Source organism: Geotrypetes seraphini, chromosome 9, assembly GCF_902459505.1.
Source record: "Geotrypetes seraphini chromosome 9, aGeoSer1.1, whole genome shotgun sequence".
Classification (NCBI taxonomy): Eukaryota; Metazoa; Chordata; class Amphibia; order Gymnophiona; family Dermophiidae; genus Geotrypetes; species Geotrypetes seraphini.
This window is the reverse complement of record NC_047092.1, coordinates 151,502,681-151,529,347: the sequence shown is the minus strand read 5'-3', so window position 1 is coordinate 151,529,347 and position 26,667 is coordinate 151,502,681. Positions and strand designations below refer to the sequence as shown.

Below are 26,667 nucleotides of genomic sequence, written 5' to 3'. Positions count from 1 at the left end.
TGGAAAGAGGATGACACATACTAATTATCAGGACACTGCCTGGTATTTAAATAGAGCTTCTTAATTACAAAGCTTTTACAGTATGTTTGTGTTATGTTCAGTGAACTTAAACTGCCAACCTGTTTTTGTTTTAATTTTTTTTTCCAGGCTGATTATTTGCAACCTAAATTACTGGGCATCTTAGCCTTTTTTAACATGCAGTTACTGAGCTCTAGCATTGGCATTGAAGATAAGAAAATGGTAAGTGAGAAGATATTACAGCACAGATACAAAAATGATACTGTGTGTTTCCTGGACGAGCTTATATAGGAGAGAGCAGTGATTGCAGTATGGGGATATTTGGGGAATTTGTGGACTTAGAGCTCCTTTTACGAAGGTGCGCTAGCGTTTTTAGCACACGCACTGGATTAGTGTGCGCTATAGTGTGCGCTAGCCGAAAAACTACCGCCTGCTCAAGAGGAGGCAGTAGCAGCTAGCATGCGCAGCATTTTAGTGCGCGCTATTCCGTATATTAAGGCCCTAACACGCCTTCATAAAAGGAGCCCTTAGGAGAAGGAGTATGAATATTCTATACAAAGCTGATGAGTATACCATAGTCACGACAAAGAAATAATAGTTCATGGATCATAGTTCAGTTTATATAATATACCACCTGTAAAAGAAGATATTCTAAGCAGTGTACAGTACAAAAAAAATAAACATTAATTTTTGGGAAGACTTTTTTTTTTTAATATGCTTCCTGAAACTTGAATCTATTTTGTTTCTTTATATATGTTCATGTCATGATGCATTGTATTTATCTTATTTCTGTTGAATCTCAGGAAGATGGTGATATGTTAAGTATTTGAAATTTCAATAAAAATAAATTTAAAAAAAATTGTGGGTAGAGTAAGGCAAGGATAATATGCAAAGTCCTATGTTACAAAAGCTTGAAATGTAACCAGAAGTTATGCATGGAGAATAAGGAGGTACAAGAAAGTAAGTCAGATAAACTATATGGTTTGTTCACTTGTACAAAAAAAAGCCCTAAAGTACCTCCTCTCTGTCAGTGTAAAAGTTAAAAAGTTTACATGTATCCACCTATTCTTAATACATATAACTTTTTATTTCTAGGCCTTAAACAGTCTGGTGTCTTTGATGAAACTGATGGGGGCAAAACACATAAGCTCAGTAAGAGTCAAGATGATGACTACGCTCAGGACTGGCCTCAGATATAAAGAGGATTTCCCTGAGTTATGCTGCAGGTGAAATGACAACTTCCTTTTATTTAAAGCATTTCATACTAACATAAAATAATAAACTATGCTCTATGACCTGGCTGAATATACTGTGACCACTCCTGCTCTAAGAGCCTATTGTGAGATTCTGGGTCTTAATCCCTTATAATATGAAATCCATACTCTATCCTTGTCAGAGCTTGAAATACTGGGTCACCCCAAGTATCGGTACCTGAGAAGAGCAAACAAGTATCCTCTCAAAATTCTGGTCCTTGTTGCCTGTGTTGTTGTTTCTATGCTTGGACTTCAGGTCCATTTCGACCATATCAACCGGACCTTTTGGAAGTCGAGGCTCACTATACTCAAGGGTAGTGATGGTATGTGTTAAAAGCTTGGAGGTAGATAATGACACATTGACTGTTACCCGCAGCTAGCCATGGGTAACCCGCAGGAACGGGGGAAAAAAGACTGGTTGCTGCAGGTACAGGGGCAAGCCCATTCATTGCCCTGTGGAATGGTGAATGGCCTTGTCCCCGCAGTAAAGTATCTGCTGCAAGTTCAGTATAAAACTATTCAAGGCTTGTGCGGATGGGATCAGATGGTTTGCGAGGATGGGATGGGGACGGGGACAGGGTTTTTTTTCCCCCTTGTCATTCTCTACTTGGTTTGCAACAGAGTTTGGTTAATGTACTGGACAGGTGTAAGCTCTGCTATTATGTTACTCCAAAGGTGTGAGTTTGGGGCTGTTTAGTAATGTGTGATCTCCCCCGAGAGAATGCAGGTTTTGTAGAATTCCATTTTAGATATGATTAGGGCTCATTTTACATTTTCAGGATTTTATGGTGGTTGAGGATTGTAATTTGTATGTGGATATTGTGGAGTGTATGACCTTGCAGAGGTTTGTGAAAAATTTGGAGGATTTTGGCCTTTGCTAGCTGATTAGTGGTTCCACTCACCATGATAGGCGTACTTTGGATTTACTATTCAGTATGTTGGGGATGGAGGAGAGTCGATCTCTTTCTTGGTTGCATCATTTTTCTGGGATTTTTTTTCTGTAATCTTGAAGGTGAGCTGTGGGAAGGAAGAAGGAGTGATAGAGAGTGTGGGTAAGATGTTATAGGAGAGAACTGATATAGATAATTTGGAGGAGTGTGTTTATATAAAGATGTGTTTGGAAGAAGATGAATCATCAAATGAGAGGGTAGAGAAATTGTTCCAGAGACTGGAGGAAGTTTAGATGAAATTGCTGTTTTTTGAACACATAAGAAAAGGGAATGAATGTCAATGTTCTGGTTTCCGCATGCTTTGAAAGTGTTGATCTGGACTATGCCTTAAGTCCCCAGTTCCTTCTGGCAGGTGTTGATTATGTGGTGGATGCTCTGTATGACCTTTTATCCCAGGACAAGCAGGCAGCATATTCTTAACGCATGGGTGACGTCACCGACGGAGCCCCGGTACGGACACTTTTAACTAGAAAGTTCTAGTTGGCCGCACCGCCGACGGAGGAGAGCGTGGTCCCCAGTTTCTTCGTTTCCGCGGAGCGAAGAAGACGCATGTGTTTTCAACGGCTGTTGAAAAATCTGATTTTTGCCTTCCCGCTTGCGAAATTGTCTTTCTTTTTGTTCTTTTTCCTTCGGGTTTCTTTTCCGTTCTAAAAAAAAAACAAAAAACTTTGCTTTTTCTTTTTTCTTTATTTTTCAGGCCGGCCCCGGCGGGGCCTGTTGCCACCATACAGGCCTCCGGTTTTGATTTTGCGGAGGCCGTGTTTCCCTTCATGCCCCCTCAGCCGGGTTTTAAGAAGTGCCAGCGGTGTGCACGCCCGATCTCTCTCACTGACCCGCACAATTGGTGCCTACAGTGCCTGGGTCCAGAGCATCGGGCTGACACCTGCACCCGCTGTGCTACTCTTAAAAAACATACATTAAAAAATAGACAGATCCAACAGAATATCCTTTTCGGTACCGGATCTGCCATGGAATCGGCCGCGCCGTCAACGGCACCGCAAAAGTCGGCACCGACTACTTCGACGACGCCTGATCCTTCCTCGGGGTCGCTGGCACCAGGTAAGCCGGCTAAGAAGCCTTCCACTTCCCTTGAGCGCCCTCCTGCCACAGTGGCGACGCCGGTCCTCCCGGCATCACGCTGACCCCACAAACGCTCCGTCCCGATTTCGGTGAGTGCCTCGTCATCGGCCTCCTCATCGCCGGGGCATGGAGCGGCACCTATGGTACCGAAAAAGAAAAAAGCGGTACTGGTGCCTCCTCTGGACGACCGCATTGTGGCCATACTCCAAAGCCAATTGCAGGAGCAACTACAACAACAACTCCAACACTTGTTGCCAGCAATGTTGGCCCCGCTCCTTCCGGTACCGGACCGGCCCAAGCCTCGCACCATACCACCGGTGTTGACACCATCAGTACCGTTGAAAACCTCCATGCCGGTACTCGCGGCTGAACCACTCCTCCCGTGCAACCACGCTCTGACACCGACCCTCCCCGGCATCGAGATTGACACCAGTCCCCCCGAGACCAGTACCGGCACCGGTCTTCCTCCCCCGGTACCGTCTCGATGCGCTCTGGCAAATCTCTCTCTAAGACTCGCCACACTGAGCCGTCCACACCACCGTCCCGTCCTGCGCACACCGACGTCAGGGACCCAGACTTATGGGAAGAATCCCCACCCAGTACCGATGATGAGGCTTCATCAACGGACGAGGAACCCTCGATGGTCGATACCAGTTCCAAACCTGAACAGTCCTCATTCACAAAATTTCTAAGGGAAATGTCGGCGGCTCTGTCTATCCCGTTGGAATCCGACTCTAAGAAGTCCCAGGCTTTCCTTGATGCCCTGGACTTCGAACAACCCCCTAAAGAATTTTTGAAGTTACCCGTCCATGACATCTTACGGGAAACTTTTTACAAAAATTGGGAAAACCCTCTCACGGTACCGGGAGGCCCTCGAAAACTGGATAGTTTATACAGGGTCATTCCTATCCCGGGGTTCGACAAACCTCAACTACCCCATGAATCCCTTCTAGTGGAGTCCACCTTAAAGAAAACCCAGGGCTCCAGTGTTTATGCCTCCACCCCTCCTGGCAGAGAGGGCAGAACGATGGATAAATTTGGCAAGCGCCTTTATCAGAATTCCATGCTTGCCAACAGGGCTAATAATTACACCTTCCACTTCTCCTTCTACATGAAGCATTTGGTGCAACAACTCTCCTCCTTACAAAAGTACATCCCTGAGCGTAAGGTCCCGGTTTTTCAACAACAAATTTCCAGTTTACTCCAACTCCGGAAGTTTATGGTGCGCTCCATTTATGACTCTTTTGAGCTGACCTCTCGAGCATCTGCCATGGCTGTTGCCATGAGGCGCTTGGCCTGGCTGAGAGTTTCTGACCTCGACATTAATCACCAAGACCGCCTGGCTAACGCACCTTGTTTTGGTGATGAACTCTTTGGGGAGTCCCTGGACTCAACTACCCAGAAACTCTCAGCGCACGAGACCAAGTGGGATACCCTGATCAAACCTAAGAAGAAGACTCCACCTGCTCGCCCCTACAGACAGCAGTCTTCCTACCAACGCAGGTTCTCGGCCAGACCTCTCAACCCGCCTCAACAACAGCCTCGCCGACCTCGTCAGCAACACCAAACTCAGGCACGCTCACAGTCTCACCAACCTGCCAAGCCTCTCCCTCCGTCAAAAACATCTCAGCCCTTTTGACTCTTTTCTCCAGGGCATAGCCAGCCTCCCACCATCATTGCCTCTTCCTCAGCCGATCGGAGGACGCCTTCAACTCTTCCTCAGCCGTTGGGAAGTCATCACATCAGACCTGTGGGTCCTCAACATCATTCGCCACGGCTACTCTCTCAACTTCCAGACTCTTCCACCAGACAATCCTCCCATAGAGTCTGTTTCTCACTCCTCCCAATCCCAACTCCTCCTGCGGGAGGTCCAATCCCTCCTTCTTCTCAATGCCATCAAAGAGGTACCTCCAGACCAAAGGGGTCAGGGCTTCTACTCCCGCTACTTCCTGGTTCCCAAAAAGACTGGAGACCTCTGTCCCATCCTCGATCTCAGGAACCTCAACAAGTGTCTGGTCAAGGAAAAGTTCAGAATGCTCTCCCTGGCCACGCTTTACCCTCTTCTCTCTCAACACGACTGGCTATGCTCCCTAGACCTCAAAGAGGCCTACACTCACATTCCAATCCATCCGACTTCACGTCGCTACCTTTGATTTCAGGTTCAGCACCGTCACTATCAGTACAAAGTGCTACCCTTTGGCCTCGCATCATCACCCAGGGTGTTCACCAAGTGCCTCATTGTGGTGGCGGCCTTTCTCAGGTCCCACAACCTCCAGGTGTTCCCCTACTTGGACGATTGGTTAGTGAAAGCACCTACGTCTCCTCTTGTGCTACAAGTCACTCAGCACACCATCTCCTTCCTCCACCTCCTGGGGTTCGAGATCAACTACCCCAAGTCGCATCTGCTTCCCACACAGCGACTTCAGTTTATTGGAGCCGTCCTCGACACCACTCTGATGAGGGCGTTTCTCCCCTCAGACCGCCAACGGACCCTGCTCCACCTCTGCCGTCGGCTGCTCCTTCGTCGCTCAATTCCAGCTCGGCAAATGATGGTCCTCCTGGGCCACATGGCCTCGACGGTCCATGTGCTTCCTCTGGCACGATTCCACCTCAGGACACCCCAATGGACTCTGGCCAACCAATGGTCACAGACCACGGATCCTCTTTCTCATCCCATCTCTGTGACATCGTCTCTTCAGCAATCTCTTCAATGGTGGTTGAACTCCTCCAATCTTTCCAGGGGTCTACTCTTTCATCTACCCCCTCACTCCATGGTCATAACCACAGATGCCTCCCCCTATGTATGGGGCGCTCACCTGGGAGATCTTCGCACCCAGGGACTCTGGACCCCTCAGGAGCGTCAACATCACATCAATTTCCTGGAACTCAGGGCCATGTTCTATGCTCTCAAGGCCTTCTAGCACCTTCTCTACCCTCAGGTTCTTCTCCTGTGCACAGACAACCAAGTCGCCATGTACTACATAAACAAGCAAGGCGGCACCGGATCTCCCCTCCTCTGTCAGGAGGCCATCCGCATCTGGACCTGGGCCACGGCCCACAGTCTCTTCCTCAAGACTGTCTATATCCAGGGCAAACAGAACTCCCTGGCCGACAATCTCAGCCGCATCCTTCAACCTCACGAGTGGACCCTGGATCCTCCCACACTCCACTCCATCTTTGCTCTCTGGGGCACTCCTCAAGTGGACCTCTTTGCAGCTCCTCACAACCATCAGCTGCCCCAGTTCTGTTCCAGACTCTTCTCTCCTCATCGTCTGGCCCCGGATGCATTCCTGCTCGACTGGACGGATCGGTTCCTCTATGCCTTTCCTCCACTGCCTCTGATGTTGCGGACGCTATTCAAACTCCGCAGGAACAGAGCCACCATGATTCTCATCGCTCCTCGGTGGCCTCGCCAACACTGGTTCTCCCTCCTGCTCCAGCTCAGCTCCAGGGAGCCCATTCCTCTTCCTGTGTTTCCTACTCTACTTACGCAGCAGCATCAGTCTCTACTACATCCCAATCTGTCCTCGCTCCACCTGACAGCTTGGTTTCTCTCGGGCTGACCTCCCTAGAGAATCTGTCTCAGCCTGTCCGTCGCATTTTGGATGCCTCCAGGAAACCGGCCACCCTCCAATGTTACCATCAGAAGTGGACCAGGTTCTCCTCTTGGTGTCTACTGCATCACCACGATCCCACCTCATTGGCGGTGGAAACTGTACTGGACTATTTGCTCTCTCTATCCGATGCTGGCCTCAAATCCACCTCAATCAGAGTCCACCTCAGTGCCATCACTGCGTTTCATGAACCTATCCTCGGAAAACCTCTCACGGCTCATCCCCTGGTTTCCCGGTTCATGAGGGGCCTCTTCAATGTCAAACCACCTCTGAAGCCTCCTCCAGTCGTCTGGGACCTGAATGTGGTTTTATCAGCCCTCATGAAACCTCCGTTTGAGCCTCTTGCCACTGCTTCACTCAAATTTCTGACATGGAAGGTGCTTTTCCTCATTGCCATCACCTCTGCCAGGAGGGTTAGTGAGCTGCATGCACTGGTTGCCGACCCACCTTTCACTGTTTTTCACCATGACAAGGTGGTTCTGTGTACCCATCCTAAATTCCTTCCCAAAGTGGTCTCGGACTTCCACCTCAACCAATCCATTGTGTTGCCTGTCTTTTTCCCTAAGCCCCATTCTCATCCTGGGGAACAGGCGTTGCACACGCTGGACTGTAAGCGTGCCCTTGCATACTACCTTGACCGTACCAGGGCTCACCGCTCGTCCCCTCAGCTCTTTTTGTCCTTCGACCCTAACCGTCTAGGTCGCCCTGTCTCTAAACGGACGCTTTCCAACTGGCTTGCTGCCTGCATTGCGTTCTGTTATGCTCGGGCCGGTCTCTCACTGGAAGGTGCTGTCACGGCCCACAGGGTCAAAGCTATGGCTGCTTCTGTGGCTTTCCTCCGTTCCACGCCCATCGAGGAAATCTGCAAGGCTGCCACTTGGTCCTCAGTTCACACGTTCACTACTCACTACTGTCTGGATACCTTCTCCAGACGGGATGGACACTTCGGCCAATCTGTGTTACATAATTTATTTTCCTAATGGCCAACCATCCCTCCTCCCTCTCTGTTAGCTTAGAGGTCACCCATGCGTTAAGAATATGCTGCCTGCTTGTCCTGGGATAAAGCACAGTTACTTACCGTAACAGGTGTTATCCAGGGACAGCAGGCAGATATTCTTACGTCCCACCCACTTCCCCGGGTTGGCTTCTTAGCTGGATTATCTTAACTGGGGACCACGCTCTCCTCCGTCGGACGGGAAGGCACTCGCGCATGCGCGGTGCGGCCAACTAGAACTTTCTAGTTAAAAGTGTCCGTACCGGGGCTCCGTCGGTGACGTCACCCATGCGTTAAGAATATCTGCCTGCTGTCCCTGGATAACACCTGTTACGGTAAGTAACTGTGCTTTCAGGGTCTTGAGCAAGATCTCCGCATATACTATCTCCGCCTGCAGAATGTTCTGAATCAGGCAGTGAGCAGGTGACTCAACTTCTCAGGTGACATTGAGCAACTTCCCCTTTAAAGGGCAATTGCTCTTTGGCAAGGGTCTTGACAATGGCTAGTGTGTCGGATCATTTGCCAAAGTCCTTACAAGACAGTAGGCCTCGGGACAGGGCAATTTTCGTGGCTCAATATGCTTTCACCAGTACTCGGGAGCCTGCTCTTGGTGATAAACTTCAAGAAGAGTCACTTAGCTACAACACAGTCACTGGAATACTTGGGAATACTGTTTGACATGGCTCGGAACAGAGTGTTTCTACCGGAAGCACGGAGGGCAAAAATCAGAAGCCAGATTTGGGAGATTCAGGACAGGGCATGACAACGTTTTGGCATTACCTTCAGTTATTCAGGTCCATGGTGGCAACAGTAAAAGTTGTGCCCTGGGCGAGAGCGCATTTACGGCCCCTACAAGAGGCACTAGTCTCCTGGTGGGCACCGCAGATGGACGCACTAGACCAGGGGTGTCCAACCTTTTGGCTTCCATGAGCCACATTGGCCGAAAAAAATGTTTCTGGGGCAGCACAAATGCGCAAACGCTGCAGCAAGATAGAGGACGGAGCCGGCAAGACGGTAAACACCCGGGAGCAGCAGAAGAAAACACTGCATCGCCCTCAACCGGGGCCACACAAAATACTTCACGGGGCCGCATGTGGCCCTCGGGCCGCAGGTTAGACACCCCTGCACTAGACATTCCTCTGCCTTGGACGAGTGCAGCTCAAACAGGTGGATGGAGCCTCAGTCTCTATCCTGTGGAGTTTCATTTCACATCTCCATGTGGGTGATTCTGACCACAGAAGCCAGCCTATTCAATTGGGGAGTCTATTGCAAATGACGTCCACTGAAGGGCCGGTGGTTGCCTTCACGGAGAGGTTAGACCATCAACCACTTGGAGCTGAGAATATGGTCGACCGTTCGAGCACTGGGGAGAGTCCTGGTGGGCAAGGTAGTCTGTGTCTGTCAGGGATGCATCAGGAGTGCACAGCGGAGATTAGAAGCTCATATCCTGTTCGGGGGGGGGAAGGGGCAGGAGGCTGAAGACTGATTGGCTCTCTTGGCAGTTCACGTGACAGGTGTGGACAATGTGCAAGCAGATTTTCTGAGTCATCAGACGTTGCATCCTGGAGAGAGGTCCTTGTCTCAGGAGGCCTTCGACAGCTCACTTAAACTACTGATGGGATAATACCCTTTAAGAAGGTCACCCTGCTTCAATGCATGCCAATTACAGACCTTATCAAAAGTTACTTGGGAACACTGATTGTTTATACAGTTGGGAACTGGTTTCCATTCTATCAGTGCCCGATTTAAGTAATTTAGGCAATAAAACAGCAAGTGATACTGAATTAAAAGAAGCTGTAATATCCAAAAAAAGCAATCTGTCTGTTGTGCGTGATTTAGTAGACTGGGAAATTTTGATGAAACGCTATTATCTTCTTGGAATTGGATCTAATGTGTGATGTTATTAGACAGTTCAGAGCCATTCATGGTGGCTTGTGGTATAACTCAGGGGTTTTGCCTTTCATCTTTTTCATTTGTATTTACATCTGTTGGGAGAATTATGCTGTCATTGTCAGGCTGGGTTTAAGTATTTTATCTATGCTGATGTTGTACAGCTGTTATATCTTTTAAAAGGGGATCGGGCTACAGTGCAGCTGAAATTGGATTAGGGTTAACAGAAACTTGCAGATTGGTTGTTATGCAACAGTTTGTACCTAAATTCTAGTAACACATTGATATTGTGGATTTGGAATGGGGACTCCGGGAATAAGGTGCCTTTTTTGAGGATGAGTTCAGATGACTGTTCTGGTTGTTAAGGTAAAAGATTTGGGGCTCATTTTAGACCCACATTTTGTAATGGAATTGTAGGTCTTGTACGTGGTTTCTGAAATGCAGTGATATACAGTAAATCTCACTGGATTTCTGTGTTATAGAAAAGGGTTATATATGTAACATTTGATCCATTTAGCATTTGAAAAATAATATTAATTCAGTGGTTGTTGTCCTTAACTCCATTTTATGAGAGAGTGAACATCTGTGCTAGCAGTGTAGAGAAGCTCAACTGGTACATGGGGTATTTCTATATCCAGGTAAATTATGTACCTGCCCTATATTGCCAAGGCAGTGGGAAATAAAATGACTTGCCCAAGGTCATAAAGAGGGTTAATGGCAGAAGCAGGAATTGAACCCTTGCTTCCTTTGTTCTTATCCCATTGCTCTAACCACTTAGGGCAGATTCACTAAACTCCCCTACCAATCTGATTCGGGTCGGATCCATGGCCGGGGGGCCGATTCACAACGTGTTCTCATGCAAATGGAGACGATCGGAATCATGCCCCCAACTGACTGCACGGATCGCTGAATAGCGATCCTGACGCATGAACAGACCATCTGTAGATGGTCTGTGCATGCTTACAGAGCAGAACTTCACTTCGAAAGCCCGTGGTTTTAACCTGCTTTAAACCCGTGGGCTAAAACCACGGGCTTGCACTGTGGGGATGGCAAGGAGAGTCAGGGCAGAAGCAGGAGTCTATTGTAAGGGAAAACACGCTCCAGGGATTCAAGACAAGGTTGGACAAGTTCCTGCTGAACTGGAACGAATGCAGGTAGGACTGGTCTCGGTTAGGGCACCGGTCTTCGACCTGGGGGCCGCCGCGTGAGCGGACTGCTGGGCGCGATGGACCACTGGTCTGACCCAGCAGCGGCAATTCTTATGTTCTTAGGACAGCGATTGGAGCAGAGAGCAGGAGAGCAGGAAAGTCGGAGCAGGAGAGTCGGGGCAGAAGCAGGGTGGCAGTTGGGGCAGAGAGCAGGAGATGCAGTCGGAAAGGACGTGAGCGACTGGTCACCAGCAGTCGCTTGTTTCTTGATCGGCCAACCCAGTCGGTGTTATCGCTGCCTGCCTACTTTACATGCCGTTTCTCCTCATTTGCATGCACGGATCGGATCGGAGGATGATCGGCACAGAGGTTAGTGAATTGGGTCAGAGGAAAATTGGGTTGCAAAGTGGTCGCTAACTAGTCGGGACACGATTGGTGTTCTTAGTGAATCTAGCCCTTAGACCACTTTCTCTCCCAGTGTCTTAATCTCCTCATTTTCAATTTAATTTGATAGAACAATGTAACCCATTTATCTCATTTCTGTGTAGTCAAATTTGCAGGCAACACAGCAGACTGTGAGAAATTACAGAGGCCTTTATGAGACTGGAGGACAAAGAATCTAAATGGCAGATGAAATGCAATTTAATGTGGTGATCAAGTGCAAAAGAGCCCCTATGTGTACACTTTTACTACACCTTAGCATGCACGAACAGAATTAGTACACGTTAAATGCTGATAAGTCCGTAGAAATAAAATTGGTTTCTTAGTATTTAGCACCCACTTAGCTTTAGTAAAAGGGCTTCACAGAGTGGAACAATTTGTTAGGGAATGCTTATTTGCTCACAACTAACTATAACTAATAGCATGTTGAAGATGAATTCCTGAAAGCAGTTTTTGGTCAACATATAATTAAACTATGGAATTTGCTACCAAACAATATGATCTAGGCCAATAATTTTACGAAAAGGCTTGGATACCTTTCTAACGGATAGGTTCATTGCTCATTATTTAGCCAATTAGCCTTCAGTGTCACTAGCTCCTACAGCTGGGAGTAAGCATGAAATTGGCTTACCTATTTGGGATCGGACAGGACTTCCAATTTAGTTGAAGTAGCTGCTATTTGAAATGATATGCTGAGCTCAATAGGCCCATTGGTCTAACTCAGCTTACATGTTTAACTTATTTATTACTATCTTGCTTCAGAAACACATTTTTACAGATCTCTGTCTTAAATAATTATTTTTGTTTTGTTTAGAGCTTGGAACTGTTTTGTACGATGTCTGGACCATGCTTATCTTGGATCTCTTCTCAGTCACATAATAGTAGCTTTGCTACCTCTTTTACACATTCAGCCAAAAGAAACAGTGGCAATATTTCACTATCTCATAGTAGAGAACAGGTAATTTGGAAATAATCAGAAATGGGTGAAGCAATGGGTACATCTGGGAGACTGTTGTCATTGTGTAGGCATGAAGGTCTTTTGATGCAGATGAAACCACTAATATGTAATTTCAAATGAACCAAGTCGACCTGGGCCCATATACATTGCATGGTTGTGTTCAGACCCTGGTAAGGCTGAAGGTTGTGTACTGCTTAATTGACCAAGACCAGTCAATAGCTACACTGATATATTTGCCCAGCTAAACAGATAAAAATGTGACAGCAGATAAAGCACAGTTACTTACCGTAACAGGTGTTATCCAGGGACAGCAGGCATATATTCTCACACATGGGTGACGTCATCTACGGAGCCCCAGCGCGGACAGCTTTTCAAGCAAACTTGCTAGAAGTTTCAAGTTTGCACACTGCACCACGCATGTGCTAGCCTTCTCGCCACTAGAGGGCGCATCCCCACCTCGTGGTCCTCAGTTCCATATCCAGCAAAGAAAAAGCCATCCCCGGGGAGGTGGGCGGGTTGTGAGAATATATGCCTGCTGTCCCTGGATAACACCTGTTACGGTAAGTAACTGTGCTTTATCCCAGGACAAGCAGGCATGATATTCTCACACATGGGTGACCTCCAAGCCAACCAGAAAGAGGGTAGGTGGGAGGATGGCAATTTAGGAAAACAGGTTACGTAACACCGACTGGCCAAATCGACCGTCACTCCTGGACAAGGAGTCCAGACAGTAATGGGAGGTGAACGTATGAACCGAAGACCAGGTGGCAGCTTTACATATGTCCTCCATAGGAGTAGAACGGAGGAAAGCAACCGAAGCTGCCATCGCCCGGACCTTGTGCCCCGTAACTCGACCCGAGAGCGGGAGACCAGCCTGAGCGTAGCAAAAAGAGATACAAGCAGCTAACCAGTTGGATAAGGTACGCTTGGAAACCGGATGTCCTACCCGATTAGGATCAAAGGACAAAAACAATTGAGGAACCTTCCGATGAGACTTAGTACGTTGGAGATAAAAAGCCAACGCCCTCTTACAGTCAAGCGTGTGAAGCGCCGTTTCACCAGGATGAGAATGGGGCTTCGGAAAAAATACCGGAAGAACAATGGACTGATTGAGGTGGAAATCAGACACAACCTTAGGCAAAAATTTGGGATGGGTGCGAAGAACCACCTTGTCATGATGAAACACAGTGAAAGGAGGATCCGCAACCAAAGCCTGTAGCTCGCTAATCCGACGAGCGGACGTGAGCGCAATCAAAAAGACTACTTTCCAAGTAAGAAACTTAAGGAGAGCTTTATCGATCGGCTCAAAAGGTGGTTTCATCAGTTGAGCCAAGACCACATTAAGATCCCATACTACAGGAGGAGGCTTGAGAGGAGGATGAACATTCACAAGACCCCTCATGAAACGAGAAACCAGAGGATGCAGAGAGAGGGAACGACCCTCGAGATGTTGATGGAATGCAGCAATGGCACTAAGATGCACTCGAATGGAAGTCGTCTTCAGACCAGAATTCGACAGATGCAACAGATATTCCAGCACCGAAGACACTGGAACAGAACCCGGGTCAAGGTGGTTGGTGGAGCACCAGGAAGAAAATCTGGTCCACTTCTGGGAATAGCAAAGTCTAGTCGAGACTTTGCGAGAGGCCTCTAAGATTTCCCGCACTGAGTGAGAAACTGGAATCGAAGTCAAGGGGAAAGGAACCAAGCGGTCAGATGTAACGACTGAAGATTGGGATGTAACAGCGAACCCCGACTCTGAGACAGCAGAGAGGGAAAGACAGGCAGAAGCAGAGGCTCCCTGACACTGAGTTGAAGAAGCAGGGAGAACCAGTGTTGTCTTGGCCAACGAGGCGCAATGAGAATCATAGTGGCTTTGGTCGATTTTAGATGAACCAACGTTCTCAAAATCAGCGGAAAAGGAGGGAACGCATAAAGGAACCTCCCCTCCCAGTCGAGAAGAAAAGCATCGGCCTCGAGACGGTCCCGGGAGTACATCCGAGAACAGTAGAGGGGTAGTTTGCAAGTCTCGGGCGAAGCAAACAGATCCACCTGAGGAGTCCCCCAGCGGTCGAAGACTTCGCGTAGGACTCGGGAGTTCAGCGACCACTCGTACGGCTGGAGGAGATGACTGAGTTTGTCTGCTAGACAATTCAGCTCCCCCTGAATGTAAACCGCCCGCAAGAAAACGTTCTGAGAGACGGCCCATGTCCAAAGCCGCAGGGCTTCCTGGCACAGAGGCCAAGAGCCCGTCCCCCCTTGCTTGTTGACGTAATACATTGCCACCTGGTTGTCTGTCCGAACGAGAACCACTCGATCGTGCAGGAGGTGACCGAAGGCCCGAGCGGCCAGATAAATGGCACGAAGCTCCAACACGTTGATGTGACACCGACGATCCGCGGCCGACCATAGGCCTTGCGTTCGTAAACCGTCTAGATGAGCTCCCCACGCATACTCCGAAGAGTCCGTGGTCAGGACCTTGCAATGCGGAGGGACGCGAAAGAGCAAACCTCCGGACAGATTGGTAGAGTTGGTCCACCAACGGAGCGAGCGTCTGAAAGACGGAGTCACAGTCAAACGTCGAGATAGCGGGTCGCGGTCCTGACGCCATTGCGAGGTCAAGGTCCACTGAGGAATCCTCAGGTGCAACCGAGCAAATGGGGTCACTTGGACCGTCGACGCCATGTGCCCCAAAAGCACCATCATGCGTTGAGCCGACACTACCTGCAGTTGCGAAACCTGCCGGCCCAGGCGAAGCAGGGCCTCCAGTCGCGGAGAAGGAAGGAAGGCACGGAGGAGAACCGTGTCCAGCACGGCCCCTATAAACTGGAGGGATTGAGTCGGCTGCAAGTGAGACTTGGGAAAGTTCACCTCGAACCCGAGACCCTGAAGAAACGTGATAGTCTGTTGGGTCGCTGAAATAACTCCTTCCCTTGTCGGGGCCTTGATCAGCCAATCGTCCAGATAGGGAAAGACCTGCAACCCCCGGGAACGCAGAGCAGCCGCGACCACCACCATGCATTTCGTGAATACCCGAGGGGACGAAGCCAGACCGAAGGGTAGTACACGGTATTGTAGGTGCAAGTCCCCGACCTGAAATCTTAAAAACTTCCGAAAGTCGGGATGCACCGGAACATGGGTGTACGCTTCCTTCAAATCGAGGGAGCACATCCAGTCCCCCTCGTCCAACAGAGGATATAGAATCGGAAGCGATAACATACGGAACTTCTCCCTGACCAGGAACTTGTTGAGCTTCCGGAGGTCCAAAATGGGGCACAAGTCCCCGGTCTTCTTCGGGACCAAAAAGTAACGGGAATAAAATCCCCGGCCTCGCTGATCGAGAGGCACCCTTTCGACCGCCCGAAGGCTCAACAAGGCCCTGGCTTCCTCTCGGAGAAGGGTCAACTGGCTTCGATTGGACGGGCACGCCCCGGGGGGCATGTCTGTAGGCTGCCTGGAGAAGTTTAACGAATAGCCCTCTGAGACGGTCTGGAGCACCCATGCGTCTGACGTAATCCCAGACCAAGCCCTGGCAAAAGCCGTGAGCCGACCCCCGATGGGGAGGGGGTTGGGCGACCTCGCGGCGGGGGCCAGCCCCCGGCCGCTCATCCCGTCAAAAAGACGGCGCCGGCTTGGACGCCCCCTGCGTAGCGGGCTTGGCGGGCCCCCCTCTACCCTGTTGGTTAGGGCGACGGGGTGGAGGCCTCGAAAAGGCCGGTGTTGATTTTTGAGGATACCGCCTAGGCGGCTGTTTAAAAGGCCTCTGAGCCGGCGGCTTAGGCTTTGGACGAACCAGAGACGCCAGAGAGCGCTCTTGCTCAGAAAGCCTCTTGGTAGCCGCATCCAGGGAGTCATCGAATAACTCCGACCCGACGCAGGGTAGATTGGCCAATCGCTCCTGCAGGTTGGGGTCCATCTCGAGGGTCCGTAGCCACGCCAGCCGGCGCATGGCTACCGCACAAGCCGAGACCCTCGAGGCAAGCTCAAAGGCGTCATATACCGCATGAAACAGATAGAATCTGAGCTGGGACAGGTTCGACGCAAAAGTGGCAAATTTATCCCTGTGTGACTCCGGGATCACCCCCTGAAAATCCGGCAGATCCTTGACCATGGACCTGAGGTAGGAAGAGTAGGCGAAAGCATAGTTGAGGACCCTTGTGGCCATCTGGGAATTCGCGTACAGACGGCGGCCGAATTTATCTAGGGTCCGACCCTCTCTCCCCGGGGGGACAGCAGCCGAGACTCTAGAAGGCTGCGAGCGCTTAAGAGCCGACTCCACCAAGAGCGACTGATGGGAGAGTTGCCCCTTGTCAAACCCCTTAGGGGGAAGAGTCCGGTATTTGGATTCCATCTTGGTGGGCACTACCGCCACTGTAAGAGGGGTCTCAAGGTTCCGCAGCAAGGTTTGAAGGAGGACCTTGTTAAGCGGGAGGCGGGGGGATTCCCGCTGCGGGGCAGGCGAATCCTGTTCCTCCAAAAATTCTTTGGTATAGTGTGACCCTGCCGACAGGTCCACCCCCAAAGCCTTCGCCATGTCATGGACAAACTTAGAAAAAGAAGATGTCCGTGCAGGCGGGGAGGGTGACCGAGACTTCTCAACGGAGCCGAAGGGAGAGGCCTGGCGAGAATACCCGAACTGTCCCCCGGACCCCGAACCCCAAGAGGCACGATCCCGTGACCTCGAAGGAGTCGGGGACACAGTCCGCCGAAGAGACCCCCGTGGGGAACCCCCCGGGGTACGGGGAATGGAGGCCCGTCCCTTCCGCCTCGGTGAGGAGGCACGGGAACTCTCCCGGATCGGGGACCGTAAAAGATCTGGGTTGTCGAGGCGGAGTTCCTCGACACTCAAAGCTCCGGTCTCGGGCGGGGTCGAGCGACGACTCCTCAGAGGCGAGGCTCGAGCCCGCTTAGCCTTTTTAAGGCGGTGCTTCGCCCGAGGCTTGCTCGAGGGCGAGGAACCCCGCGAAGACCTCGAGGACGAGGAGATCCGGCGTACCCGGCGCTGCTTGTCTCGGGACCGCACACTGACCTCGGGCTGTCTCACCGGGGTCGGATCCGAGGGAAGCGTCGAGGTCGAGGCCGAGGGGGCTTCGGCCGCTGAAAGGCCGGTGCCCGAGGCCGAGGTCGCCAACTGCGGGGCCCCCGAGACCGAAGGCGAGGCCGAAGCCTGCTGCAAGGTCTCAATGGCCCCGGAAAGCTCCGAGGAGATTAAAGCGCGAAGCAACTCCTGGAACGCCGGGATAGTGAGACCCGGAGGCAACACCTGGGGGCGCTCCGCAGAGGGCGACCTCGGTTTCGAGTATTCCCTCGGGGCTAACCCCTTCGACACCTTGGGCTGGGTCGAGGTCGACGGTCCCGCCTACGAAGAGCCCGAGGATGGCTTCCTGTTAGATGAAACTGAGGAAGGAAGTGGAGACTTACCTGGGGCTTGCTTCTGCGAGGCAACCGGCTTCGCGGGAGCCGAGGGGTCCGATGTCGAGGCCGAGGTCGAGGCCGGGGCCGAAGCCGAGGCCGAGCTCGAGGCCTTCCCCGTCGGGGTATCGACGGCAAAGAGATCAGCCATGCGGGCCTTGCGACGAGTAAGGGCCCGTTTCTGGAAGGTGGCACACTTAGGGCACGATGCTGTCGGGTGATGGGGCCCCAAACACCGTATACAGCACCTGTGAGGGTCAGTGATGGACAAAAGCCTATCACACCTACCACACTTCTTAAAACCCGTTACGGGCCGGGACATGGGCCCAAAACAAGGCCGGGAACAAGCGAGGTTCCTCGGCCACGGCTACCGGGAGCCCCCGGAGCGAAAAGGAAAAACAAAAATTTTTTTTTTTTGAGAAATAAAGAAAACAAAGAAAGAAGATAAACGTAGCGCAGCGACTGCGTCGAAAATCCGAACACAGCCGCGGCGACAGAAGGCAATAGTAGCACAAATTTATCCACAGGGCTTCTGGCTCCGCGGATGAAAATGAACTGAGGACCACGAGGTGGGGATGCGCCCTCTAGTGGCGAGAAGGCTAGCACATGCGTGGTGCAGTGTGCAAACTTGAAACTTCTAGCAAGTTTGCTTGAAAAGCTGTCCGCGCTGGGGCTCCATAGATGATGTCACCCATGTGTGAGAATATCATGCCTGCTTGTCCTGGGATAAAGGCCAAATAGACCATCCAGTCTGCCCATCCACAGCATCCACTATCTCATACTCTCTCTAAGAGATCCGACGTACCTATCCCATGCTTTCTTAAATTCAGACACAGTCTTTGTTTCCACCACCTCTACTGGGAGACTATTCCATGTATCTACCACCCTTTCTTTAAAAAAGTATTTCTTTAGATTACTCCTGAGCCTATCGCCACTTAACTTCATCCTAGGCCCTCTCATTCTGCAAGTCCAAATGACAAAATAACTAAAACATCGCTTCACCTGAATGGTCATGACTACCCAATTTTAAAATCTATAAAAATACTGGGAGTCACTTTGGACTCCCATTTAACTTTGGTAGAATACACAAATTTGGTGGTGAAAAAGTGCTTTTTTACATTATGGAAATTAAAGACCATCAAAAATTATTTTAATTTTTTATCCTTTAGACTGTTGGTGCAGGCATTTGTATTATCCATTTGGACTATTGTAATATTGTCTACTTGGGCGCACCAAAGAAAGTTGTGAGAAAACTAAGAATAGTGCAGAATATGGCTGTTCGCCTGATATTTGGACTGAAGAAAAGCGATCATATCAGTCCTTACTACCAGTGGAGGCATGAGTAATGTTTAAATTTTCATGCCTCTGTTTTAAGTTAGTTTGGGGATTGGCACCTACATACCTGCTATCTCATTTTGTGCTATATAACCCTATGAGGATAACCAGGAATTGTAACCTATTTGCTTACCCGAAGATTTTAGGCTGCAAACTTAGGTCTTATTTAGATAGGATGCTTGCTTTTCAAACAAGCAAACAACAGTCCTAGTTGGGTAATTATATCAGCAGAGCCATGCTGTCCTATGGCGCTTTTAGAAAAGAAATTAAGACAGTATTATTTGACAAATTTATCTCTTAATCTGTGCTTTTATCTTAACAGCATTAATTTTACTCCATTAATTTTACATTTTTAATGTCTTTTTAATATAACAGGCTGTATTCCTTTTCTTATTATTTTGTATTTCACTGATTGTCCAGTTTTTCTCTTTTTGTGGAAACCGCCTAGAATTCTTTTGATTAAGGCAGTATAGAAAAATAAAGTTATATTATGTTATATCCTTTCAAATGAAAGAGATTCACTTCATGCACATTTATGCCACATAGGTATTTAATCATCTGTGAGTGACATTTTTTGAAATTTTTGATTTAAACATCTGTATCATATCTCCCCTCTCTTGCCTTTTTTGTAAAATATACATATTGAGATCTTTAAATCTGTCCCCATATGCCTTGTGATGTAGACCTCCGCCCATTTTAGTAGCTTTCCTCTGGACCGACTCCATCTTGTTTATATCTTTTTGAAGGTGTACAGTATTCTAAATGAAGTCTCACCAAAGTCTTATACAGGGGCATCAATACCTCCTTTTTCCTACTGGCCATACTGGTGGTTGAAAAAGAGAGCAATGTGATTCTGTCTTGTTAAAGTGTAGCAAAAGGAAATAAAATTGGTTGTTTTATTTACTTTTTATGCTTTTTTCCTGTTAAATGCATGCCATTTAACAAAAATTCTTTTGATGTAACTCATTTAGGGATGTTGTGCAAGACTTTCTTCATGAAATTTATTTCTTGCCTGACCATCCTGAACTGAAAAATATTCAAATAGTCCTCCAGGAATATCGGAAGGTCTGTATTTTGGAGCACAATAAGAATGTAATATGCAATAGTATTTAATAGGCTTCATAATGGAGGACATGTTAATTTAGTGCCAAGAATAGACATTGATCTTCTAAAATCAATCTTATTCCAGGGTGCTCAGAGCAAGCAAGTATCTTCAGCAAAATTTAATGTACTGGAGAAATCAAGCACTTTTTTCACACTATGAATTCTCAGCTGTTAACATCTATTGCTAGTGATCATTACTCCTATAAACACAATACGAAAGTGTTTTGATATAATTAGGACATTTTTTTCTTTAAATTCAACATTTTATTTTCTTAGGGGCCCTTTTATTAAAGGTTAGTGTGTGATAAATGCTAAGAAGCCCATTTTATACCTGTGGGCTTCTTAGCATTTAGTGCATGTGGCACTTTAGTAAAAGGGCCCCTTAATTTTTCAAGATCATGTTGCTGCAGAATTCATTTCTATAATACTTGAATTACTATGAACTTATGTAAAGGGTTTTTTTTTTTTTTTTTTTTAGTTGTGGTGGATAGTGGGTGGGTGTGTTTTCAGAAGGGATCTTCTTGACAATTTGTGGGGCAGGCTTTTCAGCATGGAGACTGAGGGGGTATATGAAATTAACTAGTAGTGATTGAAAACAAATTTAGAAATTACTTTTTCTGTTAATACCTAATTAAACTATGAAATCTGCTTCCAGAGAATGTGATCAGTGCTGAGATTATGAAAGGTTTGGATAAGTTCTAGAGCAGGAATTCTCAAACCTATCCTGAGGATTCTATGTTCAGACTCAGGTTTTCAGCTTATCCACAATGAATATGATTGAAATAGATCTAATGCATTGCCTTCATTGTATGAAGAAATGTATTGTGCATATGGATTTATTCTGAAAACATAACTGGCTGTGAAGGTTCCTAGGACAGGTTTCGGAGCCCCTGTTCTAGGGGCCAGATCCATTGATTATTTAACTGGTTAGCTTTAGGTGTCTCTACCTCTTGCTACATGAATTGAGCCTTTTTGCAATCTAACAGGTACTTCTGAGTAACTCAGATTGGCCACTGTTGGAGACAGAATATTGAGCTTAACGGACCATTGGTCTGAGCTAGGTTGGTACTGCTTATGCTCTTATGTGTAGATGGAACATTTTTGTGTCAATAAAAACTGTTCTGGGTGCAAATTTTCAGAAGTTCGATTTGTGTTGTACAGGAGACCTCAAAAAGCACTGACCTGCAGACAGCACTGCAGCTCTCCATGAAAGCCATTCAACATGAGAATGTCGATGTTCGTATTCATGCTCTTACTAGCTTGAAGGAAACTTTATACAAAGATCAGGTATTGTCCTTTAGTAGCCATGTGAACTAGTTAAAAAAATCATGAAAAAAACAAGTTTTCAATTTTTTGCGAAAGATCATACTGTATAAGATGTGGTTACACAGATATGTAAGGGTCTTGAATTCCATGCTTCCACTATTCAAAATAGTAAGATATTTATGTTTATTCTTTACACCATTCGAAGGTGGAAAAGCTATACAACACAATTTAAAATTCATCCACATTTCCATTGGGAGCCAATATAAGTCCACAAATAATGGCGTAACATGATTAGCTCTAGATTTATAATATCAGTCTCGCTGCTGTTTTCTGTATCAGCCGAAGCCTTCTCATCAATTTAGTAGAAATTCCAGAGTAGAGAAAATTACAATACAGTAGTCTTAATAAAGTGAGGACAATTGTCTGAACATAGAAACATGATGGCAGATAAAGGCCAAATGGCCCATCTAGTCTGCCCATCCGCATTATCTCTTTCTCTGTCCGAGAGATCCCATGTGCCTATCCCATGCCCTTTTGAATTCAGACACAGTCTCTGTCTCCACCACCTCTTCTGGGAGACTGTTCCATGAATCTACCACCCTTTCTGTAAAAAAGTATTTCCTTAGATTACTCCGGAGCCTATCACTTCTTAACTTCATCCTATGCCCTCTCATTGCAGAGTTTTCTTTCAAATGAAAGACTCGACTCATGCACATTTATATTATGTAGGTATTTAAACGTCTCTATCATATCTCCCCTCTCCCATCTTTCCACCAAAGTATACAGATTGCAATCTTTTAAGTCTGTCCCCATACGCCTTACTTATTTTTATCTCTATTTTTATTTACTTTAATTATTATTTTAATTCTATCTTTAACTTATTCATTACTTGTTGGAATATTCATTTCTATCTCTATCTCTACCTCTGTCTTTATATTTTTATCTTTACTTTTCTTAAATTGTTTCTTCAGGTACTTTAGTTAGATTGTGAGCCTTTGGGACAGTTAGGGAATTTCCAAGTACCTATCTTATTTATTTTTATTTATTGTATCTTTTAATGCATCATTTTTGTAAACCGCTTAGAAACCTCACGGTTATTAGCGGTATATAAGAACTAAATTAAATTAAATTATCATGAAGACCACACACCTTTTTAGTAACCTTCCTCTGGACCGACTCCATCCTTTTTATATCTTTTTGAAGGTGTGGCCTCCAGAATTGTACACAATATTCTAAATGAGGTCTTACCAGTTTTATACAGGGGCATCAATACCTCCTTTTTCCTACTAGCCATACCTCTCCCTAGCATCCTTCTAGCTTTCGCCGTCACCTTTTCAACCCATTTGGCCTCCTTAAGATCATCACATCCAAGTCCCACTCTTCTGTCCTGCACATAAGTTCTTCACCCCCTAAACTGTACCGCTCCCTCGATTTTTTGCATTCCAGATGCATGACCTTGCATTTCTTAGCATTAAATTTTAGCTTCCAAATTTCAGACCATTCTTCAAGCTTCACCATGTCTTTCTTCATGGTATTCACACCATCCTGGGTGTCTACTCTATTGCAGATTTTGGTATCATCCACAAAGAGGCAAATCTTACCCGACAACCCTTCAGCAATATTGTTTACAAAAATGTTAAAAAGAACAGGCCCAAGAACAGAACCTTGAGGCACATCACTGTTAACATACCTTTCCTCAGAGAGATCTCCATTGATCACTACCCTCTATCGCCTTCCATTCAACCGGTTCTTGACCCAGCCTGTCACTTTGGGACCCATCCCGAGGGTACTCAGTTTATTTATTAGACGTCTATGTGGAACACTGTCAAAAGCTTTGCTAAAATCTAAATGCACCACATCTAGCACACATCCTCTATCCAATTCTCTGTTCACCCAGTCGGAGAAATTGATCAGATTTGTCTGACAAGACCTACCTCTAGTGAATCCATGTTGTCTCTGGTCCTGTGATCCACAGGATTCCAGAAACTTGACCATTCTCTGAAATGATGTTGAAAACTTGACCATTCTCTGACCATTGAAATGATGTTGAGAAAAATAAGAGCAAATTTGATACAATTGTCTCAGTTTGAAAAAAGACGAGCTACAGCATTTACCTGTTTTTCCAAAATGCCCAGTATTCATATTAGTCATTTTGCTGAATATTAAAATATTATATTTGGTACATCTCTAGCTGTAACACTTGTGAAATAATTTGGTGGCAGGGTGCTAGTACTGTCCTTTGATTAATGTTAAGCACAGCTGCATTGCATGGATCAGAGTGTTGCGTTTGGAAAGGCAGTAAAGGCAACCAGTGAGAACAGCAAAATCTGATCTGGATAATATGCAGATATGATTTCTTTCAGCACAAACACAATCTTTATACTAGTTTATGTTCAGTAGATCTTGTTCCTGCACAAATCATGCTGTAAATGGGGTTCTGTGGATATTAGTGATGAGATTTCTTTGACCCTGTTAATAGAAGCTGTTGAGACTAGTTTATGCTATTTTTTTCCTTTAATTTTAGGCAGAACTGGTGAAATATGCTACAGACAGTGAGACTGTGGAACCTGTTATCTCACAGCTGGTAACGGTGCTTTTAATAGGTTGTCAGGATGCTAATTCTCGTGCTCGCCTCCTCTGTGGGGAATGTTTAGGGGAACTTGGTGCCATCGATCCAGGGAGACTTGATTTCTCAACAAGTGATACCCAAGGAAAAGGATCTACTTTTGTGGTAAGTAATTTTTAAGTGGAAGTTTGCTTAACAATTTCATGTCTTGATCAAAACTAACAATCCAATTATATGCAGAGAAGGCAGAATAGTCCCATACTTTCCTAAAGAGAAAAAAAGTTATTTAAAATAAAAAATATTCCAAAGACTGTGTATGAAATAGGTTTAAATCAGTCCTGCAGATTTTGTGAAAATCCTTCCATTTGCTGCCGGCTATGCTCTGTAGCTTGGATAAGAACAGTTAAGGAATTAACAGGCATACAGATTTTAATGTGGTGGTATAAAAAAAGGCTTAATTGATATGGGAGGGGGGAGGGTTAAATTTTCTTGTTGAAAGATTGCTGGTTTTTAAGTGATGCTGTATCTTACATGTTTGTTATTTATTGTACACTTGTAAATTATAATTGAATAAAGAACTTAAAAAAAAAAGGCTTAATTGGCGCTGATAATTGGCACTTAATTGAAGTGTGCTGATAATTGGTGTTAGTTGGACTTAATTGAAAGGTGCACAACTCGCAAAGTGTGATTCTTTTTTTCCAAATCTTTATTCATTTTTACATCTCACAACAAGTGTACAATAATATAACAATTGATTCATATAGATCACTTGAAAATCTTTTCTATTATCATCATAAATACATAGATTTAAGTCCCTCCCCCACCCTACCCTTCCACCAATAATATAATTCAAGTATGTTATACATATATTATATTCAAAGATACTGAAAAACCAATAATATAACTATACATCCCCCCCTTTTCCATTCTTATAACATACTTTTTGTGCAAAAACGGTGTCTAATCATTACAAAATGTTGTCAATGGCCCCCAAATCTTTTTAAAATTATTATAGTTCCCTTTTTGTATGGCAGTTATTCTTTCCATTTTATATATATATGGCACAGTGAGTTCCACCAAAAGGTATAATTGTTTGGTGTAATCTTTCCAATTGCTGGTGATATGTTGAATGGCAACTCCTGTCATTATTAATAAAAGTTTGTTATTATCTGATGAAATTTGACTTTTTATTCTACAAAGTGTGATTCTATAAAAAGTAGGCGCTTAGTCCAAACTGCATAGTTAAAAGTGGGCATGTTTAGGGGTGGATCATGGATCATGTTTTTCAAGTTAGGCACCTGCTTAGAAGAGCTGCTGCATGTCCAGAAAGTTGGTTTGGACCGTCCAAGCACCGACTTAGGCTGGTGTTTGGACGTTTTAAACTTTTGGTTATGAGCCCCATACTGTATATGCTCTTTGCCCATGTAAACGACCTTGAAGATTGCCCTATGAATTTACACACTGCTGCCTTTGAGTTTTCTTCTGTATTTTTATTTCTGTGATTATGAAGAGCAATAAAAAATTATTTAAAATATATTGCATGGGCTGAAGTCCTGGTCATGTGCTTAGGAATAAGTAATTTGGTTGTGTCTTATTCACTTGCTCCATAGTTCTTGAGCATAAGGCTGAAATTTTTGGAGCAATGTTAACTTGGGTTGTAGGAAGGATGGTGTAATTCTTAATTCTTTAGGGAAGGTGGGTGAGGGGTTTATATATATACAATTGTTATTATCTTGATGGATTTATCAAGTGTTGTTTTTGAGCCTATGTATTACTTTTTATTGTACACTTGTTGAATGATTAAAAAGGAATAAAGAATTTAAAAAAAAATAAAAATTCTTTAGCCCTAGTATTAATCCTTTATGTTCATGACAGCTGACAGATATGTCACACTATCTCAAGACTGCAGTTACAACTGCTTGCTGTTCAAGTTTCCTTGCACAGCTCTCTTTTGTGAAATCATGTACACAGCAACTGAAACTAGGTTATCCACCTGTGAAACGAAATATTCTTTGAAAACATATTTTAGAATTTTCTATTGCATATCAGGAAGTGAAAATGTGGAACCGGTTTCCTCTCCAGATAAGGCAAATCAGTTCGTATTTCTCTTTCAGGAAAGTTTTAAAAACATATTTATTGTTTGACATAAAATAGTGCCATAACCTTTGGAAGTTTCAAAGAAAATTTGATATACTTTTGATTCTTTTTATTTCTATTCTTCTGTAGAAATTTGTTATGGACTGTAGTTCTCCTCTAATTGAAGAACCTCTTATGTTGTAATCCACATTGACTCTAACTGGAATAATGTGGAATAGAAGTTACTGTATAGTATAGTACAGTATAGATATGAGCATATTGCTTTTTTCATACCATAATGAGAATTTATTTTCTCTAGAGTGGAGTGGAGGATCCAAATTTTGCACACGAGTTATTAATGGAATTAACAAGAGCATTCCTTGCTTATGCTGATAATGTCCGAGCTCAAGATTCTGCATCCTACGCTGTGCAGGTAAGAGAGCATCACATGCCTAATTTGTCTCCATAGCAAAATATCGCCCTCCAATAAAATTAATGGGTAGCTAGATCTACTTGTTTTAAACCAGGATCTATTTTATTAATCCTGGCACTGCTATTAGTT

The 26,667-nt window shown here is 46.0% G+C and overlaps 1 protein-coding gene across 2 annotated transcripts in view; it reads left to right on the top strand.

The window, feature by feature from the left end:
- ATR (ATR serine/threonine kinase) overlaps window positions 1-26,667 on the top strand; it is a 152,935-nt gene that overhangs the window by 53,126 nt on the left and 73,142 nt on the right. For both annotated transcript variants that reach the window (XM_033958442.1, XM_033958441.1), the window contains 7 exons: window positions 148-240; window positions 1,114-1,244; window positions 12,203-12,346; window positions 20,065-20,158; window positions 21,359-21,484; window positions 23,988-24,194; window positions 26,425-26,538. In XM_033958442.1, coding sequence (XP_033814333.1) covers window positions 148-240; window positions 1,114-1,244; window positions 12,203-12,346; window positions 20,065-20,158; window positions 21,359-21,484; window positions 23,988-24,194; window positions 26,425-26,538 — 909 coding nt within the window. The remainder of the gene's footprint in view (window positions 1-147; window positions 241-1,113; window positions 1,245-12,202; window positions 12,347-20,064; window positions 20,159-21,358; window positions 21,485-23,987; window positions 24,195-26,424; window positions 26,539-26,667) is intronic.